The 26,641-nt window shown below is 33.6% G+C and overlaps 1 protein-coding gene across 4 annotated transcripts in view; it reads right to left on the reverse strand.

Annotated features, from left to right (window-relative positions):
• Nucleotides 1-26,641, reverse strand: part of CSMD3 (CUB and Sushi multiple domains 3) — a 549,229-nt gene that overhangs the window by 447,490 nt on the left and 75,098 nt on the right. For all 4 annotated transcript variants that reach the window (XM_031591144.2, XM_031591143.2, XM_031591142.2 and 1 more), the window contains exons 2-3: nucleotides 26,374-26,596; nucleotides 4,608-4,720 (exon numbers count right to left, since the gene is read on the reverse strand). In XM_031591144.2, the coding sequence (XP_031447004.1) occupies nucleotides 4,608-4,720; nucleotides 26,374-26,596 (336 nt within the window). The remainder of the gene's footprint in view (nucleotides 1-4,607; nucleotides 4,721-26,373; nucleotides 26,597-26,641) is intronic.

Here is a 26,641-nt window from a genome sequence, read left to right on the forward strand (position 1 = left end):
ATCAAAATTATTTTTATCATCGACATCCTGTCATATTTAAATCCTACTAGCATTTCTGATCTACATGCTTTAATAACTCTACATCAGCTACAAATTTTTCTTCATATTGATGAAAGAAATGCATGATTGGTTTCTAGAAGTCATTAAATGAAAATTCTATTTTGTTAATAAGCACCATCTGTTCTCTTCATTCTGGCCTCTCCCTCCCATCATTGATGAAGACAAGATAAATCTTGACATTTTAAACATAGCTCTCAAGCTCATCTATAAAGATTTTCAGCAAAATTCCTAAATTCCTATAGTGCCAATCCAGTAGAAACATCAGAATCACTTCATTATTTATAGTGTCTAATAATAGTTTTATAATTCAGCTTTTACAAGTATTGTAACAGTACAAAAAAAAAGAGCAAATGTTATTTGATAATACTATTATAAATATGAAACATACCCAGGATATTGTGTTTTCAATATAAAAATAACCTATAAATGAAATTCTTTTTTCTTTCTCATAGTCAATAGAAAAGCACAAAAATGCCTTTCCTGTTGAAATCAAATAAAGATTTAAAAATGTTATCATGAAAAATGTTAATAAGTTTACTATGCCAGATACCTGTTATATAGCTGTAAAATTAACCAGTAAAAACAAAAGAAAGCACTGCTCAAAGCAAAACTCTGTTCACTGAACCCCCTTGCTGTGTGGTGCAATAAGCTGTTTTGCTTGCTTTCTTAGTAGCTGTGTTTTCTCTCCCTAGACACAAAGAGCAAAGCTGTCTTTATTTCTCAGGACAACTGAGAGTATTGGGTTGTCAAATTCTGTTCAAAACCAAAATATTCTTACAAAAACATATAAAAAAAGCAAACCTACAGCATGACTTAACTTAAATGATCAAATGGATGATTAATTGTAGCATTTTTCCTCCATACATTAATGCCCACATGTAGATCCTGGAAGCTATTAGGAAAAAAAATAAAAGATAGAGATGCTAGCATGCTCTCCAGGAAACTAAAATAAATAAATAAATAAATAAACAATAGAAAAATTAAAAAATGCAAAAAATAAAAACAAATAGAATCAGTAGACTTGTAGAACCCTCAGTCCTCACTCCACCCAGCAAAGCTGCATGACTAGTCAGTGATGAAATGATAAATATATATATACACACAGCTGGAAATTATAGTAGCTCAAGTATTTTTCTTAAAAGTTCTTTATTTTTCAATGTACTTCACCATTTTTTGTCATTACTTTAAGTGAAGTATTTTTATTTTTAGTAACCTCTTTCACATTTTTCTCATTCCATCTCTTTTTTTTTTTCCCCTGAGTTATTGTGCTGTACAAGGCATATTACTCTGATGTGTTTGTTTTTTTTTTCCCCCTCAAATTATTGAGAAAATGCACATAAAGCAGTAAATGCACAATGGTACCAAAGCTACCCAAACCCCAAACATTTCACTTGACATGGAAGAAAGAAAGGCAGGAGGGAAAGGTGCAGGAAAAAGAGTGAGGATTAAGACTGAGGCTTATTCGTGATAGAGGTCAGAATGTGTTTTTCAGTCGTCTACCGTAAACTCAATTTGACTGGATATATATGATGGCCCACTCCATTGCTTCTATAGTTTATATCATTTTATATGTTTCCATTAACATTTTTATTCCCTTGAGAAAAAGTTCTCTTATGCCAAGAATGCCCACAGTAGATCCATGAATTCTGTAGGCTCTGTCAAATGTCAACTTTCAGCTCAACTGAAATTTTGTCAAGGATGATGGTGGATCAGAGAAAGAGACCTTTGCAGGACCTTTTCACTTGATTTGTTTGTTTTTAAGAGAGTAAAAAATCTGATTTTCTTATGTGCTCCATTTTCAAACATTTCAAAGGAAAACATTTTAAATGATCACTGATTGTGAAAGGTATATTCCTTCTTTTTCATCTTATACCTGGATATGCTCTCTTCAAATATATGCTTTGATTGCTCGTGCTTCCCTCTCACACCATCTCTGACTGATTTCACTTCATTGCACTGAAGAGTTGTTAATCATTTCTGTCTTAGGTTTCAAATTGCATATCCATAATGAAGCACTTAAGTATGTGGCCTGATATTTAGGAGTACTGTGTGTGCAGATGTTTCATCAGGAAGCTAACAAGCAGCTACTGGGCAATCAGAATTGTTGAAAATTGAATGCTAGGTAGAACCAGATTTGAAAATGTTGATTGCAGGGTTATACACATTCAAAAAGAGTACAAGAACCAAAATGGAGATTGCTCTTATGTAATTATCATTTAAATACATCTATTCTCTCATGTCAAGGAATAAGGCATGAAATGAATCTAACATAATAAGTTTTCATTTCTTTGCTAACTGCATGTAAAAATAGGTAGCCTCACATGAAGTCAGAAAAACAGGAAGAAAAAAAAATGTCTGCCTTAGTGCAGCTCTCAAAGAAATAGGTCTAGCCATAGGAGAGGTGACTCCAGTGAACTAGAACTTTCATGTCTAACTTTATTGATTTTGGTATTGCTGACGTCATGGAACAAAACATCAGATAAAAAATATAGTCAAACATCAAATTAAAGGTAACAAGTTTATATTTTGTTCTAAAATAATGATTTCTGTGATGAGTATATTTACTCATACTTGTCAGTGATTTGGGAGCTAGATTCCTGTTAATCAGCACGACATTTTTAGCCTAGAAAGGAACTATGTGAGGAGTTAGTTGTCTGTGCAGCCATTGCTGATCCTGCATTTTAGTTTTAAATGTTTTCTGTCGTAACTGAAATGCACAATACCCTTTCTGCTAGTACTGACCTTTTTGCAAAAAACATATGGGAGCAGCAGATGACACTATATAGAGTGAAGTTAAATTTGACTATTTATGGCAACAAATCATTGATAAAATTACTGCACTTTTTAAAATTTGTATAAGAAGGGTGCATGCTATATTTTGCATAGTAAATATTTCATAATAATTACATTTATAGATAACATTTTTTCTAATCACAATGTTGGAAAACAAAGTTACTGACAATCAAAAAATGAACAAACTGTGAAGTAGCTGTAATCCAGCCAAATCTGGTCACACACACACTCAATTTCTACTTTGTATACTGCCTTCTACCTTGTATGCAAACTAGAAAAATTGGCCTTCCAGATATTTTCCTAGCTATCAGTGTGTGATTCAGATATTTATGATCCAACAGATTAATTCTCTATTACTGATGGGCTAAAAGGGGTTCAACAATAGCCTCAAAGCATTTCCAGTAAGTTCACTTCAGCTTCTGGCTTGCCAACAAATACGCTTAACCAAAGTAGAAAGATGTCTTTTCATTAATTAATAATAATAATAATAATAAAAAGAAAAACAATAATTTTTGTTTATGTCATATAAATATGTTACAGTTTATAGCCTCAGTGCCAGAAAATTATAAAAACTGGATGGATCATATATTCCAGCTCTTCAAACATGTCTAAAATGAACTAGATCATAAACAAGATATTTTCTTGAATATGCATACAGTACTATGAACTTCCACATTTCAGAAACACATACAAGTCTGTGTGGCCTGATGGCATGCATCCCAGTGTATTGAAGGAATTGGTTTGGTAATTGTCAAGCCACTCTTCATCACATTAGAAAAGTAATGGCTGTCAAGTGAATACTTCAGTGACTGGAAAAATGGAAATATCATTCCCATTTTTAAGAAAGGTACAAATGAAACTGCAAACTCGTGAGCTTAATCTCTGTGCTGGGAAAGATCATGGAACAGATCCTCTTGGAGGCTATGTTAAAATGCATGCATGACAAGGAGGTGATCTGAGACAGAGCATATGGCTTCACGAAAAACAGCCTGTTCCTAAGAAAGATGCATTAGTTGCCCAGAAGAACAAGTGTATCCTGGGCTGCATCAGAAAAGAAAGAGAGATACATCAGGGAGAAAGAAGGTGATTGTCCTTCTCTGCTCTGCCCTTGTGAGGCCCTATCTCGAGTACTACATGCAGGTCTGGTGCCCCCAGCACATGAATTATGCAGGACCATTAGAGTATGTCCAACGGAGGACCACAAAAAATGATCAGAGGGCTGGAGCAACTCACCTATGAAGAAAGATTGAAGGAGCTGAAATTGTTGAGCCTGAAGAAGTTAAGGCTCTGGGAAGACCTCACTGCAGTATTTAAAGGGAGCTTTTAAACAAGATGGAGACCAACTTTTTACATGAGAAGATACTGATAGAACAAGCAGAGATGGTTTTAAATTAAAATAGGGGGAGATTTGGATTAGATGTTAGGAAGAAATTCTTTGCATGGAGTTCAGTTAGGCACTGGTACAGGTTGCCTATCCCTGGAGGTTTTGAAGGCCAGGTTGGATGGAGCCCTGGGCAATCTGATCTAGTAAGTAGCATCTCTGGCCATGGCTAGTGTGTTGGAACTAGATGACCTTTAAGGTAATTTCTAAATCAAATTATTCTATTATTGATTCTATGATGAGTTGAAGTTCTTTTTAGATTTTTTATTAAAGTCTACAAATTTCTGTGACTGCATAAGTGGCAAACATAACTTGAATAAAGTTATGAATATGTGATTACATAGGTTTATTTAATTTGTTTAGAATATCTTACCTTCATAGTAAACTTTAAACCCATGAGCACTAACTGCAAAGTCACTTGTCAAGCGCAGTGAGAATACAGATTTTGTACTTGTCACAGGTGGAGGAAGATGAAATCCTGTTAACCTACAAAAAACAAACAAATCACAGTTAATCGAAAAATAAAACTGTTTCAGGATGTTTTTCATTTCATCATTGAAACCAACTTGAAATACATATTTTAATTACTTGAGAAAATATGAATTTTCAGGGGTTTTCATGTGCAATAAACCAGCAAGTACATTGGCTTGAGAAAAATGCAATGATAAGATATAGATATAAAAATTGGACTTTAAAAACGATCTAGGTTATCAGTGGACCAACAACAACAAAAAAAAAAAAAAAAAAAAAAAGACAATCAATTTTGTTTAGGATTATGTTCAAACTGTTATTGAATTATTGATTTTACAGAGACTTATGTTTGAAGCGTAGTGGTATGATGAAAAATAGTTGGGCCATGATTCATAAAGAAAGATCTTTTGAAATGAATTACAGGCTTGCTGGGATATTGATGGTTTAGTGGGAGTGTTCTGGCTGTTTTTCTTATTTTTGCTTGTTTATTTTTAAATTAAATCCACTATTTGTGAGATATAAAGAAAAAGACAATATCTGTGTAATAGTACTGCTAATATGCACTACTAATAGCCAAATCTACAAATTCTTTTTGTTTGATGTACTTATAGCAGCATTTATTTTCTTTAAATATCTTAGATATTCTAGAAAAATATACTAATCATGGTTCACATCAGGACAACAAATCCTACAGTATTTACCAGTCAAGCATAGCAGTCAAAGAAAAAAACAATTTTGTTACGTATGCTCACCAGCAAAATATGGACATGCTTTTAGAGCCCAGTTTGTTTTGTATGGCAAATTGTGTAGACTGATTTTTTAAATTATTTTTCATCATTAAATTGTTTTCAAGTATTTGAAGCTGAACACTATCATTCATTATTTTTGATTACTGCCATGACAGTCATGAAAGACAAATAATAAGGTAATATAACTCACAGCATGATGATCAAAAAGTAGAAAAATATAATAAAAGTAGAAATTATGTTTCAAGAGAAGTATATACAAATCTATATATGTGTAATGTCATTAATGCATGTATCCAGAATTCTGCTGTTGGTTTTACCATATTTTCATTAAAACAAGATTAGTTGAAATAACTTATGTTAATAAAGAGAGATTGAGTATTATTCACAGAATATTTGGAATATAATAAGCACATTGTTTATAGTTTAATTGCAGGAACATATATTTTTTCAAATAATAAAATTTAATAACATTTTTACTTCTTCCAAATAGGCATACACATAATTATTTGACAACTCTATATCACTTAATTTACGATTAGCTTCTTCATAACCTAGTAAGTACATTAATTAATTGGTAAATATAATCATACAAAAATCAGTTGACCAACATAAAATCATGACAATAATTTGAATAAATGTTTGATTTGCAGCTCTGTTCAACTGATATCTATTGAAGTTAGTTTGGACAATAAGCATGTAATTTCCACAGAAAAGAAGTATAAATTTATGTAAAAGTATTTAGTTTTATGAGAGGTGCATATGCACCGTTTTGATGGGCAAGAGATTTTTAAGCTAAAGATATGTTATTAGCATGGCACACATTACAGTTCCTTTGCACAACAAATTATTATTACTTTATACCATTTTGCTTTCAGATAAATGACCTTTATCACCATCATTATGCTACATTTACTCGGAAAGGTATGGACTTCTTTAATTTTATTGATATACTGAAATTTACATGATATATGCAGTTTTTTACTTGTGGTTTAGTGGATGCAGAATGAGAATTTTAATAAATAAGAATTAAAAACATTCTTCTGTAATACCACAGTAAGCTATCACAAATTTTCAAAAGGAAATTGAATATATTCTGCTCAGATAATTGAATTCTTTATTAGTGTGACAATCTGAGTATTACTCATTGTGTACTGCTGCTCATGACCTCAGGGTTTAAGTTACATTTCTATGTAATGTTCTACAAAAAAAATAAATATTAGCTACATTGACTGTCTTTCCCATTTAAAATGAAACATTACAAGTCCATAATAAGTCCATAATAAGACAAAGGTATCAGGGAAACAGTAAAATGCCTATTTTTATATGTCTTATTGCCACTTATTTATTCAGATCTTCTACAATAGAAAAAATCAACTGTTCTTCCCAAACAACATTTTATATGTAGAAATTCTAAAACTCCAGTAGTAAGACTGGTGAAAATTAGTATATCATATGAAGACATAAAATGTATTTCGATTTTAGATATTATTTGCATGGAAAATTATGACACTTTGTAAAATAATTTCAGTAACATGAATCTGGCAATGCTTTTGTAATCATTCTACTTTAAAGAACAGATATACTACTTAACTGAGAGCCAGAGAAAAGAAAGAGTATATGAGATATGTTTAGAATCATGTATAAACAGCCCCAAATTGACCCAAGATAGAGGAGAAAAAAATCATTACTACCATCACACTCTTTGGCAAAGAATTCATTCTGCTGGTTATTCATCATAACAAGTACCTGTCACAACTTCAATCTTTCTGATGTAAAGCAAAGGTGTTAAGAATCCAAAAAGACATCAAAAAGGTGAGAAAAAATAAATAAAAGAGAAAAGGTGTAGAAATGAAGAAGTTTTGCACAATTTTAAATGTACTGTCAATTAGGTGGGTTTTTTCTGTAATAATTACTATTTTGGAAGGAATCTGTATACTTTCAGACTCCATCTTTCTAGTATTTCAGTAATGTGGAATGTCAAGCTGAAGTCTGCAAAACACTGTCTTAGGTCTGGAGGAACTTGTAAATATACTGTTCACTGTTAATGTCCTGGATGCAAACAAGATCATGTTAACAGTGCATGAATGTTTTGGTTGTTGCTGAGTGATGCGAGCACACCTAAGGTCAGGACAGGGCTGTTGGTAGGGAATAGACTCTGCCTTTATGTGCAGATACAGGGAGCAGGGCAGAACCAGGACTGCTGGCCTGAACTAGGCTGGGATTATTCCATACGCTGTGATGTCACGAAGAAGGCCATGAGACTGGGAGGAATTGGACAGATGCCAGCTGCTTCTCTGGGATTGCTGGCCATCAATTAGCACATTGTGAGAAGTTGTCAATGAGGCATTAGTGTGTAGACATCTATATTTTTAGCTGGGCATGAATCAGCTGGTGGCAAATAATTGAACTGCAGATCTACCTTTATACATGTAATTATCATAACATTTTTGTTTCCATTTTTCTTTGTATCTTAGCAAGTAGTTTTTTATCTCAGTCCTCAAATGCTTAGATTCTTGCTGCCTTAAGACACAATTAATTAATTAAAATATAAATACAATAAGAAAATATGATTGTGTTTGAATATTTAAGAAATTCTGCAATTATACTTTTTCTTTCAATCAGTAAAAAAAAAAATTGTACACTTACTTTATTTCAAACATTTTGTTTTCAAATATATTTAATGGAAAAAATGTGGCATGTAACTTCATATGCATTAATATATTTCTGCACGTGATAGATTCACAAAATATGTCCATAGAACTGTTAACAGTTGAACATGTGTTTTCTTGTTGCTTCTTTTTAAAATGAATCAAAACCAATAGACCCTTACACCAAATATAATTATATTCTCTCTCTTTCTCAGATTTCTGGTTCCAAACTCTAAGTTTCTGACTGGAAATTCTGAAAGTTCATCACTGATTTGTTTTCTACCTATTTTGTCATTCTTGAGATAAACCTGTAGTCATTTATCAGGTGAAATTTTAGTTGCATGCAAAGTAGCTAATGTCCTTAAGGATAGACACAAGCCCTTAGGGAATGACAAGCTCTCAAATATAGTATCAAATTAAAGCAACTTTTTCATAACTGTAAAGTTAAAATGATGGAAAACAGTATTGATTTTTTCATACACAGAAACACCTTGATAAACTGCTTATTTTAGTGCTAGTGTGGTATATCAGATAATTGCTGTTCAACAAAATATTGATTACCCTTTTAAATATGTAATTTTAAAACTTTTTCCTCCCTAGATTCACATACTTTTAGCTTATCTACAGTTTGTTACTGACTTTCAAATGTAGTTCATTTTGGATATTTCATTTAAAATTGGTTAAGGCAAGGATATTCACATCTTTAAATCATAGAATATTAGAATCATTTAGGTTGGAAAAGACCCATGAGATCATTAAGTTCAAGAATTACTTAACACTATGAAGACCACAGTGTCCCTAAGTGTCACATCCACATATCTCTTAAATGTCTCCAGGAATCTAACACTTGCCTGGGCAGTTCTGGGCTAAAGGACATTTCAGAACTAATGTAGGAAGTGTAAGAAATGTTTGTTACTGATGTTTATAAAATAATACAGAAACATAATACAGAAACATAACATTTTAAGTTTTGTATACACCAGTCTTTATCATCCCAGATTCTGACTGCCAAATTAAAATTAAGTATTTCCCCACTGATAGATATCTAGTTACCCTCTTTCATGATAGTGTGAAATCTTGCATTTATTTCATTCTGGCTTGTAGCCTTTTATTTTCTCTTCCATGGTAATTCATAATAGATAAACATATCTGATGTATGAACGGTAAACTAAGTATTTACAAGTAGAAAGATGCAAAAGCACTAAATACTAAATATTTAAGGAGCAGTAGCAGTCAATCATAAGAGGAAAAAAACAGGAAATTCAAGAAAATATGCTTTTAAAAATTGAAGCATGCATTTTGCCATTAAGATCTTTGATATCTATGGCATTAAATACATTGTTTAAATATCCATGAATATCCATGCTTTTATATTTATGAAGGAGTTAAGAAATTAAATTACTTTAAAAAATAACATGATCTGGAAATGTTATCTAAGAATATATCTCTGCTTTTGTGTAAAAACCTCCAATTTCTAAGTAGCTCAGAAAGTATTAGCTTAATACTTCTCCTAATTTCCTGAAATTGAATGGTCCATATCTCACACACAAGGTTATCATAATGTTGGGTTTTGATATCAAATTCCACAGTGTAATTCTTGAGATTCAACACTAATCATTTTAGCCTCTTTTACTCTCTGTCCACTGTAAACTGTGATGAAAGCCACAAAAGAAAGAAGCAGATTTGTTCCAGACTTGTTTTGGATTTCCCATGCAACTTTAAACTTTAATTTAATCTTACTATATACATACAGAGAACAGTTGTCTTACTAAAACTATAAAATTGCATAGGAAAGTAACCGCAAAAAAGATTGGCTAAATATCCCAAAATATTAATTACACAACACAGAAAAACAGGGTAATTCAGCTTGGAAGAGACCTAAGGAGGCCTCTAATCCAGCCTCTTACACAAACTAAGGTCAGCTCTGAGGTATCAGCTTGTTGAAGGCTATATTCAGCTGAATGTTGTAAAATCTATGAGGATGAAGATTCCAGCCTCTCCAGGAAATTTTATCCAATCCTTATTAGTCTATAAAATATACTATGTCAGATTCAAATTCTTCTGTCTACTAGCAGCCTCTTTTCCATGATATATGTGATCTTAAATACAAGACTACTTTGTAACTTTATACACTTATTGCCACAGTATACCAAAGTAGGAAAGTACTCTTCTTCGTGGTTAAGGAACAGATGACAAGAAAAAAGAAACCAAGATTCAGATTTGTAAAATCCCAAGTCTCCATACAGAGAAAGCTCTTTGTCACAGTCCTTAATCTAAAGAAAATAGAAATTGGAGACTAGAGGGGAACAAAACAAAGCTCAGAAGAAAATATTAAGGTAATGCAGAGAATGCAGAGAAACAGTCTCTAACATGACAATATGCATGCAAGAAAGTTTGAAGGTGAAAAGGTGAAGGTGATAAATTTTACTACATAGCTTCTAATAAGAATGAATTGAGTTTATTCTTTACCATAGCTAAAATAAAAATTAATCATTTTGCAAACAAAACAGATATAAACCTTTGTTAGCACATGCTGCTATTTATATACTGTACAGAAATAACAGATCTATTTCTATATTTGCACAGGCATCTTAATTTTCTTAATTTCCAGTGTATTTTTTTTTGTTTGTTTTTATTTATCTAATTATTTTTTAAATAAAGGAATGGTAAGAATGATGTTCAGTCCTAACAAATGGAAAAAAAATTTAAAAAAGAAAGAAAAAAAAGAAAAAAAATTAAAATGTAATCAAATAATTTCTAATAATTTCTGAGAGCAAAGGATTACTGCTTATATTATGTGTATACATTTAAATATGTAATTATTTGAGACTCTCATAGGCAATATGGGGGATCAAATCAGCAATATTTTCACAAGGACATAATTTTGATTCCTCTAATAACTGTCAGAGCTAAATTAGTTTTAATTTAACTATTTGATATTGTGGACTTTTCATACACATATTCTATTGATCTATCTATGCACCCATGTCATTCTAAGTTTTCATCACAACAGGCTGAATCTAAGTAGCAGGTTCCAAGAAAATCGCAGGCAAAAATATCAAGGAGCAACAGTCCCCAGTCTAAGACAGGATCAAATATGCTCCAAAGGAATTCTGATGGATTGCATCATGATGGAAATGAAATCACAGCTCACATTTTTGAAGAATTTTGGATACAGAAATAATGACTTACCCTTTTGCATTTTTGGCAGATTTGTTTAACTATTTTTCCATCATTGTATTAGAAAGTAAAGTAGTCCCAAACAACTGAAATATATATTCATTTCTATATCTATATCTATATCTAATATATTCATTTCTAATCCTTCCTACTCCAAGCCTTTTCTGTTTTCTCAATATTTATTTTTCAGTAATACTCAAATAATCAAAGATCGTACTCTTCAATAGCGCTCTGCTATACTTTCAGAAAAGAACTGTTTTAATTTAAAAAGCTATCCATCTGTACATAATAATAAAAAAATCCCATGAAATTTGAGTGAAAAATGTCAGTTTTCTTGTTGAACTAGTTTGTTTACCAATCCAAAAGTTATTAATCCAAAAATTATTTATCAAAGCAATTCAGAAAGAGATTAAACAGTAGTTAATAACCAAGCAGTACATCAATGAAAGAACTGCCAGTCGTAGAAGGAACAAAAAAATCCTGTGATTCAAGAAAAAAAATTCTGGAGCTAGCTAATTTACTTGATTTTTATTGTAACTAATTTGAGACTCACTCTGTAATTTGTGTGTTTTACATGGGCATTTGTTTCATGTTTAAGCTTTTGGTAGCAGTAGAGTCTCTGGGAAAAGAGGCTATTGCCTGACAGCTGGTTCCAACCATTTCCAGCAGCTTCCATCTGGAAGACACCAGGTAGTGGTGCCTCTGGGAAAGCAAATTTTCAAAAGGGTAATATGCTGACAGGCAACATGAGGTTTCAGGAAAAAAAAAAAAAAAAAAGGACTGTGATTTAACCTGGCAGACAGCTAAGTATCACACAGACATTCACTCACTATTCTCCCTCCCAGTGGGATGGGGGATAGAATTAAAAACACAAAGTAGAACGCATAGACTGAGATAAAAACTATATACCAAGACAGAAAAAGAAGAGAAAACATAATAGTAAGGGTAATAATATATGATAATCATATATATATATATATATATATATATATATATATATACATACATACATACATACATACATATAGTGAAATTTCTTACCACCATCTGATCAATGCCCAGGGAGATCCGAAGCAGCGGCTGGTTTCCCCAGCCAACTCTCCAGAGTTTCATAATTTTTGCATAATATCATATGATGTGGAATATATCTTTGGCCAGTTTAGGTCTGTTATCCTGATTCTATCCCTTCCCAGTTCCTAGTTTCCTCTGGACTCTCTCACCCCCCCCTCAGTTTGGGAAGCTGAAATGTTCTTGGCTCTGTGCATAACTACTCAGGAATAACTAAAATATTGTGATGTTGTCAGCATTGTTTTTCTCCTAAAGCCAGAACATAGCACCATACCAGACATGACAAAGAAAATAAATTCTTTCCCAATGAAACCAGAAGAGCAAAAAAATGTGAGAAGTGGCTCTACAAACCACAGAATCACAGAATCACAGAATCGTAGGGGTTGGAAGGGACCTCCAGAGATCATCGAATCCAACCCCCCTGCCAAAGCAGGCTCCCTACACCAGGTCGCACAGGTAGGCGTCCAGGCGGGTCTTGAATATCTCCAGAGAAGGAGACTCCACAACCTCCCTGGGCAGCCAGGGAGACCTGGATCACGTCCCCTCTCAGTCTTCTTTTCTCAAGGCTAAACAGACCCAGTTCACTTAGCCTTTCTTCATAGGGGAGATGCTCCAGGCCCTTCACCATCTTTGTGGCTCTCTGCTGGACTCTTTCCAAGAGATCCCTGTCTTTTTTGTACTGGGGAGCCCAGAACTGGACACAGTACTCCAGATGAGGCCTTACCAGGGCAGAGTAGAGGGGGAGGATCACCTCCCTCGACCTGCTGGCCACGCTCTTTTTAATGCACCCCAGAATGCCATTGGCCTTTTTGGCCACAAGGGCACACTGCTGGCTCATGGCCAACCTGTCGTCCACCAGGACACCCAGATCCCTCTCTGCAGAGCTCCTCTCCAGCAGGTCATCCCCCAACCTGTACCGGTGCATGCAATTATTCCTCCCTAGATGCAAGACTCTACACTTGCTTTTGTTAAACCTCATCTGGTTTCTTACTGCCCAGCTCTCCAGCCTGTCCAGGTCTTGCTGAATGGCAGCACAGCCTTCGGGTGTGTCAGCCAATCCTCCCAACTTTGTATCATCAGCAAACTTGCTGAGGGTGGCCACTATCCCCTCATCAAGGTCATTGATGAAGATGTTGAACAAGACCGGACCCAGCACCGACCCCTGGGGAACACCACTGGTTACAGGTCTCCAACCGGACTCCCTCTGTGCTCTGCCAGTCAGCCAGTTCTCAACCCACCTCACTGTCCACTCATCTATCCCTCACTTCCTCAGCTGTCACAGATGCCATTGTGAGAAAAAAAAGAGGGTAAGAAAGTACTTCAGACACTGAAGCAGAGATTCTACAGTCTGTGAGATCATAGTGAAACAAATATTTACACTGTGGCCCAAGAAGGACCCAGAGTGGAGCAAGTGAAAGTATGAGGAGGAAGGAGAAGTAGAGCAGAGCTATCATTGACCAACCATTGCTCTTCTTTCCCCATCCTTCCTGCACCACTCAGAGTAGGGGATGATAGAGAAGATAAGAAAGAATGAGTGTAGTTAAGCCAACAAAGTGTGGGATAGGGAAGATGTCTTTGTTTCTTGCCATCCATAATTTTAAAAAGAATTTCAATTCAGATATGAATAGGAGAAGCACCTGTGCTTTTATATGCCTATTCAATCAGTTTAAAATAAGTAAACAAACTTTGCCTTACTAGCATATCAAATAAACAAAACAGAGCAGAAGGGTCTAACAGTGATCAAGTTTAAATCTCACTCAAAATGTTAATAGAAATGCATTCAAAAATTCACTGACAAATCAACATATGATTTATGAAGTAATTAATTTTTGTGAAATGACACTTTTTCCCTGACAAAATAGAAAACTAGTCTTGTAATGATCACAGGGCAAAGCTTAAGATTTTTAATTGAGCAGCTGCTTTTAACTAAACAATAAATTACGCATGAGGTTTTGGCATGATCATTATTTTCTTTACAAATTAAATTTCTAAAACCTCCCACTATTCATTACTAATGTGAAACTTTAATTATACAGTTCTTCACTCAATTTTAGCATCATAAATAAAAGAAGATTTTAAAATAATTATTTTTCTTATAACAGTAAATTTAATTTAACACATCAAAAATAGCAAGAAAATCTTCAAATTTTAAGTGAGGGCCATATCTCAATACTATACAAAACAATTTTTAAAATCCCTATGGTCAGAATTTAGCTGCTTATTGGATAGGAAAAGTTATCAGAATAAAACATATTGCAAGAATTACTTCTACAGCTATCAAAAATATTCGAGGTCCTTAAAGTAACTATTATTATTATTATTATCATTATTATTATTATTATTATTATTATTATTATTATTATTTTAAATAGCAAAGTACATGTTGCTTATTTTTAGCCTCTAATAGCTGAAACATTATGATAATGTTATAGTGTATAGCCTCCTACTTTAGGATGTGTTAGGATGAATGCTCCAGTACTAATCTTGAAGCTTGCTAAGCATCAGAAGAGGGAATTCTGTTTCTTCCAGTTTCCTCATGGTTCTACCATTGATTTCATAGTTATTTGAACACTGTTGTCTGAAATGATTCATCTAACCAACCTAGTGAAGAACTTAAAAATTTAAAAATAAAACCAAGTCAAATCAGTTAGCAAAGGGAAGCATATAGACAAAGATGTGTCCAATGAGTGACAGAATCAATAGGAATAGGAAATCAATAAGAAAGATCACTTAGCCAAAGTCAAAGGAAAATAGGAGAAAGATTTGTTTCTTTAACTGATAACAAGTTTTTAAATGACTTGAATTATCTTTTGTAACTTTAATTTAAGTTGTGAAAATATCAAAATACTAAAAGGGGAGATGCCATATTTTAGTTATCACCATTGTAGTTACTGGGAACTTCCAGAGCCATCTTCAAATTCTACAAGAGCTTCGAAATTTATCCATGAAAACAGTGCCTGTGACATTATTGTCATATATGTTATTTCTGTTCTGGTAAAAAGTTAACATTCTAGTAGGGAAGACAGGTGAAGGAGGAAAAGATATCTTCATCCAGTTCTCAACTGCATGTGGTTCAGAATCTGTGATTTTATATGAAAAAATCCACTTTCTTTAAATATAAAGACATTATTGCATAACAACAACAAATACAATAAATCACTTCAAAGATGGAGATTCTTAGCTACTAAATAGCCGTAACGAACTTTTCACATTTCTACAGTTTCTAACAGGAAGATTAAAGCATTTTTAAAGAAAATACATGTTGAATTAAAATTGAAAATGAGAGTCCTTTCCTGGGAGAAAAAAATAAAATTAAAAAATTCGGACTCCCTAATCTTCTGTTTTCAACACAGAAAATCAGTACAGGTAGAGTATCTGCTTTTCTATCCTCACAAAAATAAAAGGGAGATTTTCCAGGAAATGAGAAAATCTCCTCTCAGCATAGTTAAGTTTCAGATTTTCAAATAAAATTACAGTAAGTATGATTTTAAAACTGTCCTCTCTTCATACCATTCCTATGATATGATGGGAATAGGAATAAATAGTAATGATAAGTGGAATTATTTCTTACAGAAAAGACAACAAATCTTAAATCTAGTATAAAATAACAGAAAAAAAGTCAGGTAACTAATTTTAACATGTACTTTTGAAAGTCATCCTTAGCTGATCCAATATAGAAGTAATCTTCCCTAATAAAAAATAAAATAAATAAATAAATAAATAAATAAAGGTAAGAAAAATTAAAATATAAATAAGTGCATCATTCTTGTCACTACTTTTTATACAGATTTATCATTCACACATCAGAAATTCTAAGTGTTTGTTCAATTTATTTCAGACCTCCTTGTGTAATCACTGGATAACTTCACAATCATTTCCATGGGCTTTGAGTCACATCTTCAGTTACTTTACAGTTCAGTTCTATATATTTCCATTAAAATAAGAGGTATCTATAATCACTGAATAATTGATACCAGTCTTCTTACTTTGATATACTTAAAGGGCCTCTGAAAAATGTAACTTGTCTGAGACAAACTAGTTAGCATATAGAAGTACAAAGCTCTTTAGTGATATACATACTTTTTTCTAACAAATGATGAACATAGGAAGTCATTCCAAAAGTCATTAGTGTTGGAACAAAAGGTAGTTTACCCATGACAACAATAAAGCAGAAGTAGAATATTATTCTCAATTTCCTATATACGATTCATAACACCAACATGACAATACAGTTCATAACACCATTCTGTGATGCATAAATTGCCCAATGTAGTACCATTGTTCCAAAAATTTAAGATGTTTCTCTAATATTCTTAAATATTAAGAAATAACTAGAACTATTCTTGCAGCAGTAACTGGGCAACTACAGTTAGTTTTAATAATACACTTCTGTGTACCTGCACTGCTCCACTCTTGAAGACAGTCATTTCAAAATTAAGTAATGCTTCTTCATACAAAGTAAATTCTACTAATCATCACTAAGAGAAGTCCATCATGAAAAATTATTTTAGATTATGTTCTGAGAATTCAACATTCTATCACACAGATATATGCAATTCCATGCTTGGAATACCACTATCATTTCAGAGAAGTATTTTTCTTAGATTGTGACTTTTGCTGAGATGTTTTTAAAGTCCTTTACATAAGGCTGGACAATTCTGTCAAATGCAGCTTCAAAGCTCAGTATAACCAAGAAGCAAAAGTCTATCAGAATCTTGCTTATTGCAAATTATATTAATCAATATCTCAGAAATGCACTATTACGCAAACAGAAACGAGATTGAATTTTATTTCAGGGTGTATAAAAGTTTCATTGAGTACTTTCTGTAACTTTCTCTAAGGCAATTATAAGGTCTGAAAAAAAGCTTCAAGTGTGATAATTTCCTAGACAGAATTTAAAGTAGCAAATAATAAAAAAGAAAAAAAAAAGAAAAAAATACAATAGGAAAATTAAATTATAGTGATCTTGGAAAGATAGAACAGAAAATGATAAAACAATTTTCTTAAGAAATGTGGAATGGAATAAAAAATTGAGTATAAATTATTTGATGGTGAAAATATTATGAAAAAAAAAAAAAAGAAGAAGAAGACAGGAATACATTTAGAGCTTATATTTGAAGAATAAAGCTAATCAAATAAATTGGTTTTCATTTAAATGATAAAAAAGACAATTAATTTTTTCCCCTATCCATAACCATAGCTACAATCTTTAAATACACACCAAGATTAAGTCATGGAACATAGTATTTGTATATGGAAACAGAGTTATTTATAGTACTTTATAAAGGATTTCTTTTGGAAATAAATAAATACATAATTAAAATCGTTTATCCAGTGAATAACATTTTTTTCTATCATCTCTGTGCTTTTTTTTTTTTTTTTCCCAATAAAAGTGTTTGCTTGATTTTCTTCTTCTTTGGTTGGTATGGGTGAATATTATGACTAATAACAAATTCATATATAAATAATTTTTTTTAATTCTAAATTTAAATAGACTTTCATTTCATATAATTACTAGAAATCCATAGAGGACTTCTATCACATCTCAAGTCTAAAAGTCTTGAATATCTATCATTACATTCTGCTACATTTGTTTCATTTATCTTTTTTTCTCTTGCCTACTGGCTTTGTTGTATTTACTGCTGTATGACCATGTTCAGATAGTTTTCTAAATTCTACATATTATCTTGTGTATATTTTTTAGGTTAAATTAATTCAATTCCATTATCTGTTCCATCATTTTCTTCATTACTTGCTGGCCCATGGTGCCACTGTTCCATATATTTAATTGCCATTATTCCATCATCTAGTCTGCTTTACTCTCTGGTCTTTTTTCCCTTTTCTTCCTTCCTCCTCATTGATCTTTTACTGGAACTTAGCCCTTTTCTTTTTCTCTCTCACCCTTCATTTATTTGTTTATTTGTTTGTTTATTTTTAAGAGAACAGTGTTATCCTACTTGTTTTTGTTCACTGGCCTGTAAATTCTCAAGTGAAATTCTTTCCTTTCTTTGGTGTTTTCTCTTTTCATGCAAATAATGAAGAAAGCTATAGAACAGTGGCTTGGCTTAATGAAAAATCAATGACAGAGTGATCAGTGGATTGGAGGTATTTCAAAGTGCTGAATCCTTTATTTGATTCTAATCAACTCATCATTTCTGCTCTGGTTGCAAATCTGGAAAGAAAGTGAAGTGTGATGAGAGAAGAAAAGTACCTTTGCTTAGGATGTAATAAAAACAGGTTGAGTGGAAAAACCTCCAAGTTTCAGCTGCCTCTGATGATTATGGAAACATTTTATGTTCAGTAAAATTCCACTAACTGTCAACAACTTTTGGTTTATATTAAATAATATTTAAACAGAAGAGTGAAGAAGTAAGCACTGCACATTTCTAGTTGTCAGTATTACTTGGGAATTATTTCAAGTGTTCCACCCTGAAATACATCTTAAAGGCAAAGTAACCAAATAATCAAACTTTACTTTGACTCTGCCAAATTGAAACTAAAACCTCAAAAAGACAATTTTATTCTTCTTAATTTTATTATTAATTATTGATTGTGCTAGCTTGAGTAACTTTTATTGTAGCAGATGAAAAGTATAGAATATTTTGGAGGGCAAGTCTAATGATGGGATCTGAAATGGTAATAGCATAAGACAAATGATTTGGTAAATGTCTCTATATCGTTTTAATAAGCAAGAAATTTTCCACATGAGACAGAACTTACAAAGAACATAAGGATATACATACATAAAACAATATGGAGATACATATGGAGATATGCAAGAAAACTGTCTGGATTGACAAAATGGAGTCAACACATAGCACAGTATCCAGGTGCTATCTTTAGGAAAACTGTGCTATGCACTGTAGAACTGTAGATAACCTAAGGATAAAGGAAGTGTGAAGGGAAAGAGAACTTACTTAGATTCATTATAAATAAAACAAATCCCCTGTGCAGGAAATCCTGTAAAGGGAAACCCTGGCATAATGGAAGTGGAGGAAGAAAGTATCAAAATTAAGGAAAAATGCTTGGAATTTTTTGTCTTCTGAATTTGATGATGGTTAATATGAGAAAGATTGAGGCATTTGAGGCACTTGATAGCAAGTAATTGCATAATAGATCCCCCTCAAAATAAGGTAGCCAGTTTGTCTGGGAGATAGTATCTAGTAAGTATAAACTATTAAAAAAAAAAAAACAAAAAACAAAACAAAACAAAACAAAACAAAAAAACCCTGAATGGTAAGGTTAGAATTTTAAGGACCAGGAAATTATCGATAGAGTGCTGACCAGAAGAAAAGAATTACTGTAGCTACCAGGATGGCAGTATGTGACATACAACAATCTGGAGATTGTTGTATATGTATATATATATATATAATGTTAACAGCTTAGACTAATTGCTACCTGTTTGACCCAGACTTCATCTGCATTGATCTACTAAAAAAAAAGAAACGCATATTCAGCATATCTAGATGAAGAAGCAGAGCAACTAAATAATGGCACTAGAAATTTCTGTTATTGTTGACATACATTCTTTTGCTATCCTTCCTTTGCTATAAAATTTTTATAAGAATTTTTGATACTATATATATATATAGTATATATATATAAGATGAAAATTATATTAATTTACTTCAAAGCAAAATTTAGAAATACGTTTTCCCCTCATTTAAATTAAGATCTGTCAATATTTTACTAGTACAATTAATTTTTTAAGTAAGAATAGAAAATTTTTAAGTATCCTTGATTTTACCATTCAGTTTTTGTTTGTTTGTTACTTTATACCATACTGTGAATGATTTTTATCACATTTTTAGATGTAGAAAGAAGGTAGTATTCTGAAAAACTATTATTTCTGATATCATACTCCAGGTAACTAATTAGACAACAAAAAAAAATAGTATTGTAGAAAACTACTGAGCATGAGATGTCATTTAAAAGAGTTCAATGCTAAGCACCTTAGAATGGAAAAGCAAAAAGGAAAAAGGAAAAAAGAAAAGGGAAAAGGGAAAGGGAAAAGGGAAAAGGGAAAAAGGAAAAGTGAAAATGGAAAAGGGAAAGGGAAAGGGAAAGGGAAAAGGGAAAAGGGAAAGGGAAAGGGAAAGGGAAAAGGGAAAGGGAAAAGGCAAAGGGGAAAAGAGAAAAGGGAAAAGGGAAAGGAAAAGGGAAAGGGAAAGGGAAAGGGAAAGGGAAAGGGAAAGGGAAAGGGAAAGGGAAAGGGAAAGGGAAAGGGAAAGGGAAAGGGAAAGGGAAAGGGAAAGGGAAAGGGAGAAGGAAAAAGGAAAAGTGAAAATGGAAAAGGGAAAAGGGAAAAGGGAAAGGGAAAGGGAAAAGGGAAAGGAAAAAGGGAAAGGGAAAAGGGAAAGGGAAAGGGAAAGGGAAAAGGCAAAAGGCAAAAGGGAAAAGGGAAAGGAAAAGGGGAAAAGAAAAGGGAAAAGGGAAAAGAGAAAGGGAAATGGAAAAGGGAAAGGGAAAGGGAAAGGGAAAGGGAAAGGGAAAGGGAAAGGGAAAGGGAAAGGGAAAGGGAAAGGGAAAGGGAAAGGGAAAAGAAAAGGGATAAGGGTAAAGGGAAAGGAAAAAGGGAAAAGGGAAAGGAAAAAGGGAAAGGAAAAAGGGAAAAGGGAAAGGAAAAAGGGAAAGGAAAAAGGGAAAAGGGAAAGGAAAAAGGGAAAAGGGAAAAGGGAAAGGGAAAGGCGAGGCCCTTTTAAAATTAATTGCTGTTTCCATATGAGTATTCAGTGAGTAATATGAAGAATAGTCAGTGAAAAATTCATGTAGTTAGTCCCCTATCTATTTTTGTACAGTATCCAAATCTTGCCTTTATTTTGTCCTAGATATGGAATCAGGGCCTGAAGGAATCCAACAGGCCTTCCTGGCCATGATCAACTTCAGCCGCAATTCCCACTTATACCTAAACATGGGCCCTAGGACTCTGTTGCAGTTCATCCCCAGTGTCCAGACCACTAATTTATAATCTAGGGTTTCTGGTCCTCAGCTCCTTAACTGTCCTTACCTCCTATATGAGCATTCTGGTCCCAGCTGGGATCCCTGAGGAGGACTCTAAACCTAGTTCATCAGTTGCTATGTCAGAGGCTGTCTACGTACCCTGCGGTGAACATTCAGGACTGCACCTATCAGTGAGAGCTTAGTGGGGTCTGCACTGACTCCTACTGTGTCCCTTATGGAGAAGCCCTACTTCTGCCACTTCCTGATGTATGTCTTTTGCTACAAGAATGAATTATATACAAGTTCCACTAAAATTTATTTTCATAATATGTATATGGTATCATCAGATGACTCAAATTGGCTTTTGAAAAATTATTAGTTTATGTAATCTTTTATCTCTTCAAATTGTATATTCAATTTATTCAATTTAAAGGTGAGATTTCTTATCAGTAGTGCAAACAAATTCTTGTTTCTCAAGGTGAGCAGAAAATTGAAAATGCATTATTGATATGCATCTTCAAAAAAACTTGCCTGAACAGATTCATCTAGTAACATATCAAATTTATGTGAAAGGCAGAAAATTTGAAAAGATTGAACAGAAATTTTACCTGGAAAGGAAGCATGTTAACTCAGAAATATTAGCTTCTTTCCAAAATGATATGCATCCAAATTATCAATTTAAAAGAATTCACATAAATTCCAAACCGACTATTTTTCTGAGAGGGCTAGATACATAAATGTTAAAAAAAAAGTGAAAGAAATGGCAGATAGAAGTCACAAAGATGCACAAGGAAGGTGACGAGAAAGTTCTAATATCATGTCTGACACAATATAAATACTCAGAAGAATGAAATGTGCTGAAAGCTTAGTCAAACACAATAATATTATTTTTTTCTGCAAACTGCCTTTATTTTTGGGTGATAAAAATATGATTTATAGAAATATAAATACATATATAGTCTTCTCAGTTTTAAATTGTTATCAATTTTCTCTATTTATAGTTTAAGGCAAATATCTAGCATATTCAATATGCTTGATCAATCATATACAATAAAATAAAAGATAGAAGTAGATATTTGGGCACTTTCTTTTATGGCCATATCTGATATTCTTTTCTTCCATTTGTGGTTGTTTAGCTGCCATTTAGTGCCACCTTTACCAGTTAAGTCTGTTAAGGAATCACTGAAGATAGTTCATAACTAAAAAATTCAACACGATTCAAATCTGAGGAGAAAAATTATCAGAGATATACAAATCTGCATGGGAACAGAGTCAGAGATCATGAGCTTCACAAACAGCCTATTAGAATCCTTCTTTGTTTTTTGGCTCAAAGCTTGCTTCCTGTGATTTCTTGTGATAAGACTCTGATTGATTTGTTGAGGAGGCAAGTGATGGGTGCTACTGTGTGACAATTGACATCACTCTGGGAACATGTGAAAGCTCCAGAAGAGAGTGCTCGGGAGTGTTTACTGGTGGAAGATGTGGCCTGTGACTAAATTGCTCCAGGTTGGTATGGGAAAATTGGGGAATGATAGGATCATGTTCTGTGAAAAAACAGAAAAACTGCTCCCTCTTATCTGCTGCAAAGCCCAGAAGGTGGGAACAAAGGAGTTTCTGTTGAGATCCCAGAGCCAGAAGCTGCCACTCCAAGGAGTGCTGACTCAACCACATTGGATTTGAGCTGTCACTCCAAAGACAGCTGACTCTACCACTTTGAAAGCATTGAAAAGGGGTCATCATCACCATGGTCACCATTGCTGTCATCGTCGTCAACAGAACAACACTGCCTGATGACCCACCACTACTGAAGATCAACGACTGAACTACGAACCATGCTGGATCCATGGTGGTGACTATGTCCCTCTTGCTTCCTATAAGACTCCTTGCTTCTTCCTTCCTATGTTTTCTATTGCCCTCCTTCCATTCCCCGTGACCCTAATTCATAATAGTGTCCGTCCTCCCCTTCCCCATCTCCCTAATTAAGATCTGTAATAAACTGGTTGGACCAACATTTGAACCGTTGTTTCTTAATCTCACGCCAGCTATACAGATATTAAAAGAACCTCCTCTCTCTCCTATAAATTGGAGCGAGGCACAGCCCAACTGTGAAATTTCTTTATGTCATACTAGAAACCTCTTTCAATAAGATTACGGAAATGATGACAAATGTAATTTGATCATGCTTTTGTGAACACAAACAGATAAAAAATAAAATACATTGTCATACTAGAAACTTTCCCCAAAACCTGATATAAGTAAAATTCTACTAGTTTACCTTTTGTGAAGAGTCTATGAAACTTTACTTCTTACTTGCTAAATTAAAATGAGAAAAGAAATATCACTGTGAAAGTTTTAGTAAAGCTTGCACAAGTTCATTATTTTACTTTCACAGAATCACAGAATCACAGAATGGCCAAGGTTGGAAGGGACCTCAAGGATCATGAATCTCCAAGCCCCCTGCCACATGCAGGGCCTCCAAACTCCATGTTTAATACTAGACCAGGTTACCCAGGATCCCATGCAATCTGGCCTTGAACACCTCCAGGGGCAAGGCATCCACAACCTATTTGGACAGCCTGCTCCAGCATCTCACCACTCTCTCTGTACCTGACATCCAACCTAAATCTTCCCTCCCCCAACTTAAAACCATTTCCCTCTGTCCTGCTGTTATCTACCCTTGTAAAGAGTTGAAGAGACTTAACTCTTATGGAGACTTAATTATATTTTTCTTTTTAGATGCTGACTTAGTCAATTGACTTCTACAGCACTCCTTATTTTTTTTCTCATCATAATGAAATGACAAAATTATGAGCACAGAAGCCTTCCTTGACTTTGTTTTAAAAATATCAAAATTAAAATAAATATATGTATATATATCCCAAGTTCCACAGTTGAAGTCTTAGCTAAATTTAATGGGAATTCAGGGTACATACATATGAGGGCTGCTCCCAAAAGATGTGGGTGTCATTAGTATGATGGTAGAGGTTGATCCTCCCCCACCTCAATATTCCATTACATTTTCTTGCCATGTGACAAATGACAGCAGAGGAGCAATCAGACAAAAAGGAGTCTGACATTAAAGTGTGTATGGAACAAAGTTGCCTAGTTGAATTCCTCCATGAAGAAAAAATTGTACCCAATGACACTCATTTACACTTGCTGAACATTTATGGAAACCAAACAGTAGATGATACCATAGTGACGATGCGGGTGGTGCATTACAGCAGTGGTGAGAATAAATCAACTCTGCTGTTGCAGATTTTTACTAGTGTGCCATGTGAGCTCTTGTTCATCACTGGCAAAAAAAAGTGTAGCTAATGGTGCTTACTATGTTGTAAAATAGTGTTGTAGCTGAGATTGTGCTGTGTGAAATAGTGTTATTGTGCTCTTTGTATTTGTTGTAGTTTTCATGGAAATAAACAAGAGGCAGATGTAGATAGATCTTTGTATATGTGTATGTTAGTATAAAAAGACAGTGTAGACGGATCTTTATATATGTGCATGTGTGTGTATAAATACATACATATTTAATGTATACATTTGCACAAATATTTGTAAACCTTATTGCTGATTTGAACAAGATATATAAAGAAAGATTTTCTGCCCTGGCAGGTATTATTTTCCACTTCTTCTCACCCTTCCCATTTTTTTTCCCAAATCTACTGGATGTTATGCGTTTGACAAACAGAATTAACAACCCACACTTGAGATGAAGTGTTTTCCTGTTCTGATTCTCCTCTAGTAATGTATTACTTATTTGTGAAGTACAGGTTTTGGATTGGTATTCTTCCTCTCCTTATTTATTTATTTATTTAACATTAATATCAGTAAATCAATATAATATTTAACATTATGAAATCCTGTCTCTTTTCTTCCAAGGCCATGAATCCCTGCTTCCACTGCCTGTATTTCCTTTTCTTTTCCCTCAGTTTGATCAGCAGTTCTATTGTGGAAATTTTGGAACAGGTCCAAGGAGGGCCGCAAAGATGATCAGAGGGCTGGAACACCTCTCTTGTGAAGAAAGGTTGAGAGAGCAGAGCTTGTTTACCTTAGAGAAAAAAAAGGCTCTGGGGAGACCTCATTGCGGCTTTCCAGTACTTGAAGGAAGTTTATAAGTGGAAGGGAGACTCTCTTTTTCAATGGGCAGATAGTGACAGGACAACGAGAAATGGCTTTAAACTAAAAGAGGGGAGATTTGAATTATATGTTAGAAGGAAATTCTTCACTCAGAGGGTGGTGAGTAACTGGCACAGGCTGCCCAGAGAAGCTACAGATGCCCCATTCCTGGAGACTTCCAAAGCATGATTAATCAAGTGGTTGGCAACCTTGTCTACAAGGTCCCTTCCAACCTAATTGGTTCTGTGACTGTGTGATCCCTTTATTAGAGCAACATTATGCAAGCTAAAATGAAACTGGATGCTCCCTGAATGAGAATATATGCTGCATTCTTTATCACAATAAACATAAGTAGTAAATATATGAACAATACAATTTACACTGCTATTGAAAATGTATTGTATCTTATTCAAACTACAGCTTTCCAGAAGTGGACATTTGTGTCACAACTCTGAATGATGCACTGATAAAATTATATTCTGGGATTCATTGCTCTTGATTTTTCAAATAATTTTTCACTCTTTTGATCCCTTTGTGTAAGAAGATGCTTACACACACACACAGACGCACACAAAACAAACATTTTTTTCCACTTCAAAAGGAATTGTATTTTTCTAATCTCTCTAGAGATCCTCTTGTTATAAAAATTGCAGAAGTTCCACAACAAGATTGTGTAGACTGAGATTTCCACTATTTCATTTTCACTTTACATTCATTTATCCGTGATTGTATGTTTCTTAATTCATTTTGTAGAGAAAATAACTTTTATGAAAGCTAATTCTTTAGTACATTAAATAGAATTAAAGCACAACATAAATAGATTAGAACAATCAATAAGGAGAAAGCATACCTTATAATCTAAATAAGAAATAATTCACAATTTAAAGGCATTTAAGATTAATTATATCCCCATACTTTTTTAACACTTGAATGGAAGTATAGTTCAGTAATGTTTATTATTTACCTTGTCCTAAAGTTTGCAGGATGAGGATGCCCATCATATAATGATAAATAATCATATTCTTCTTCAAGAGCAAAAGACTGAAAGACAATTTGTATTCTGTTTCTTTCTTCTGCTATTATAACCCATGTACAATTTGCACCATTTGGATATCCATATGGGAAGCCAGGGCTTTCTATAGTGCCATTCAGTCCTTTTAATGTTCCACCGCAGGTATAAATAAATCCTAAAACAAATAAACAAACAAACAAACAAAACAAATAGAAGTTAG

The sequence above is a fragment of the Phasianus colchicus genome, chromosome 3, assembly GCF_987193195.1.
Source record: "Phasianus colchicus chromosome 3, bPhaCol1.hap1.1, whole genome shotgun sequence".
Taxonomy (NCBI): Eukaryota; Metazoa; Chordata; class Aves; order Galliformes; family Phasianidae; genus Phasianus; species Phasianus colchicus.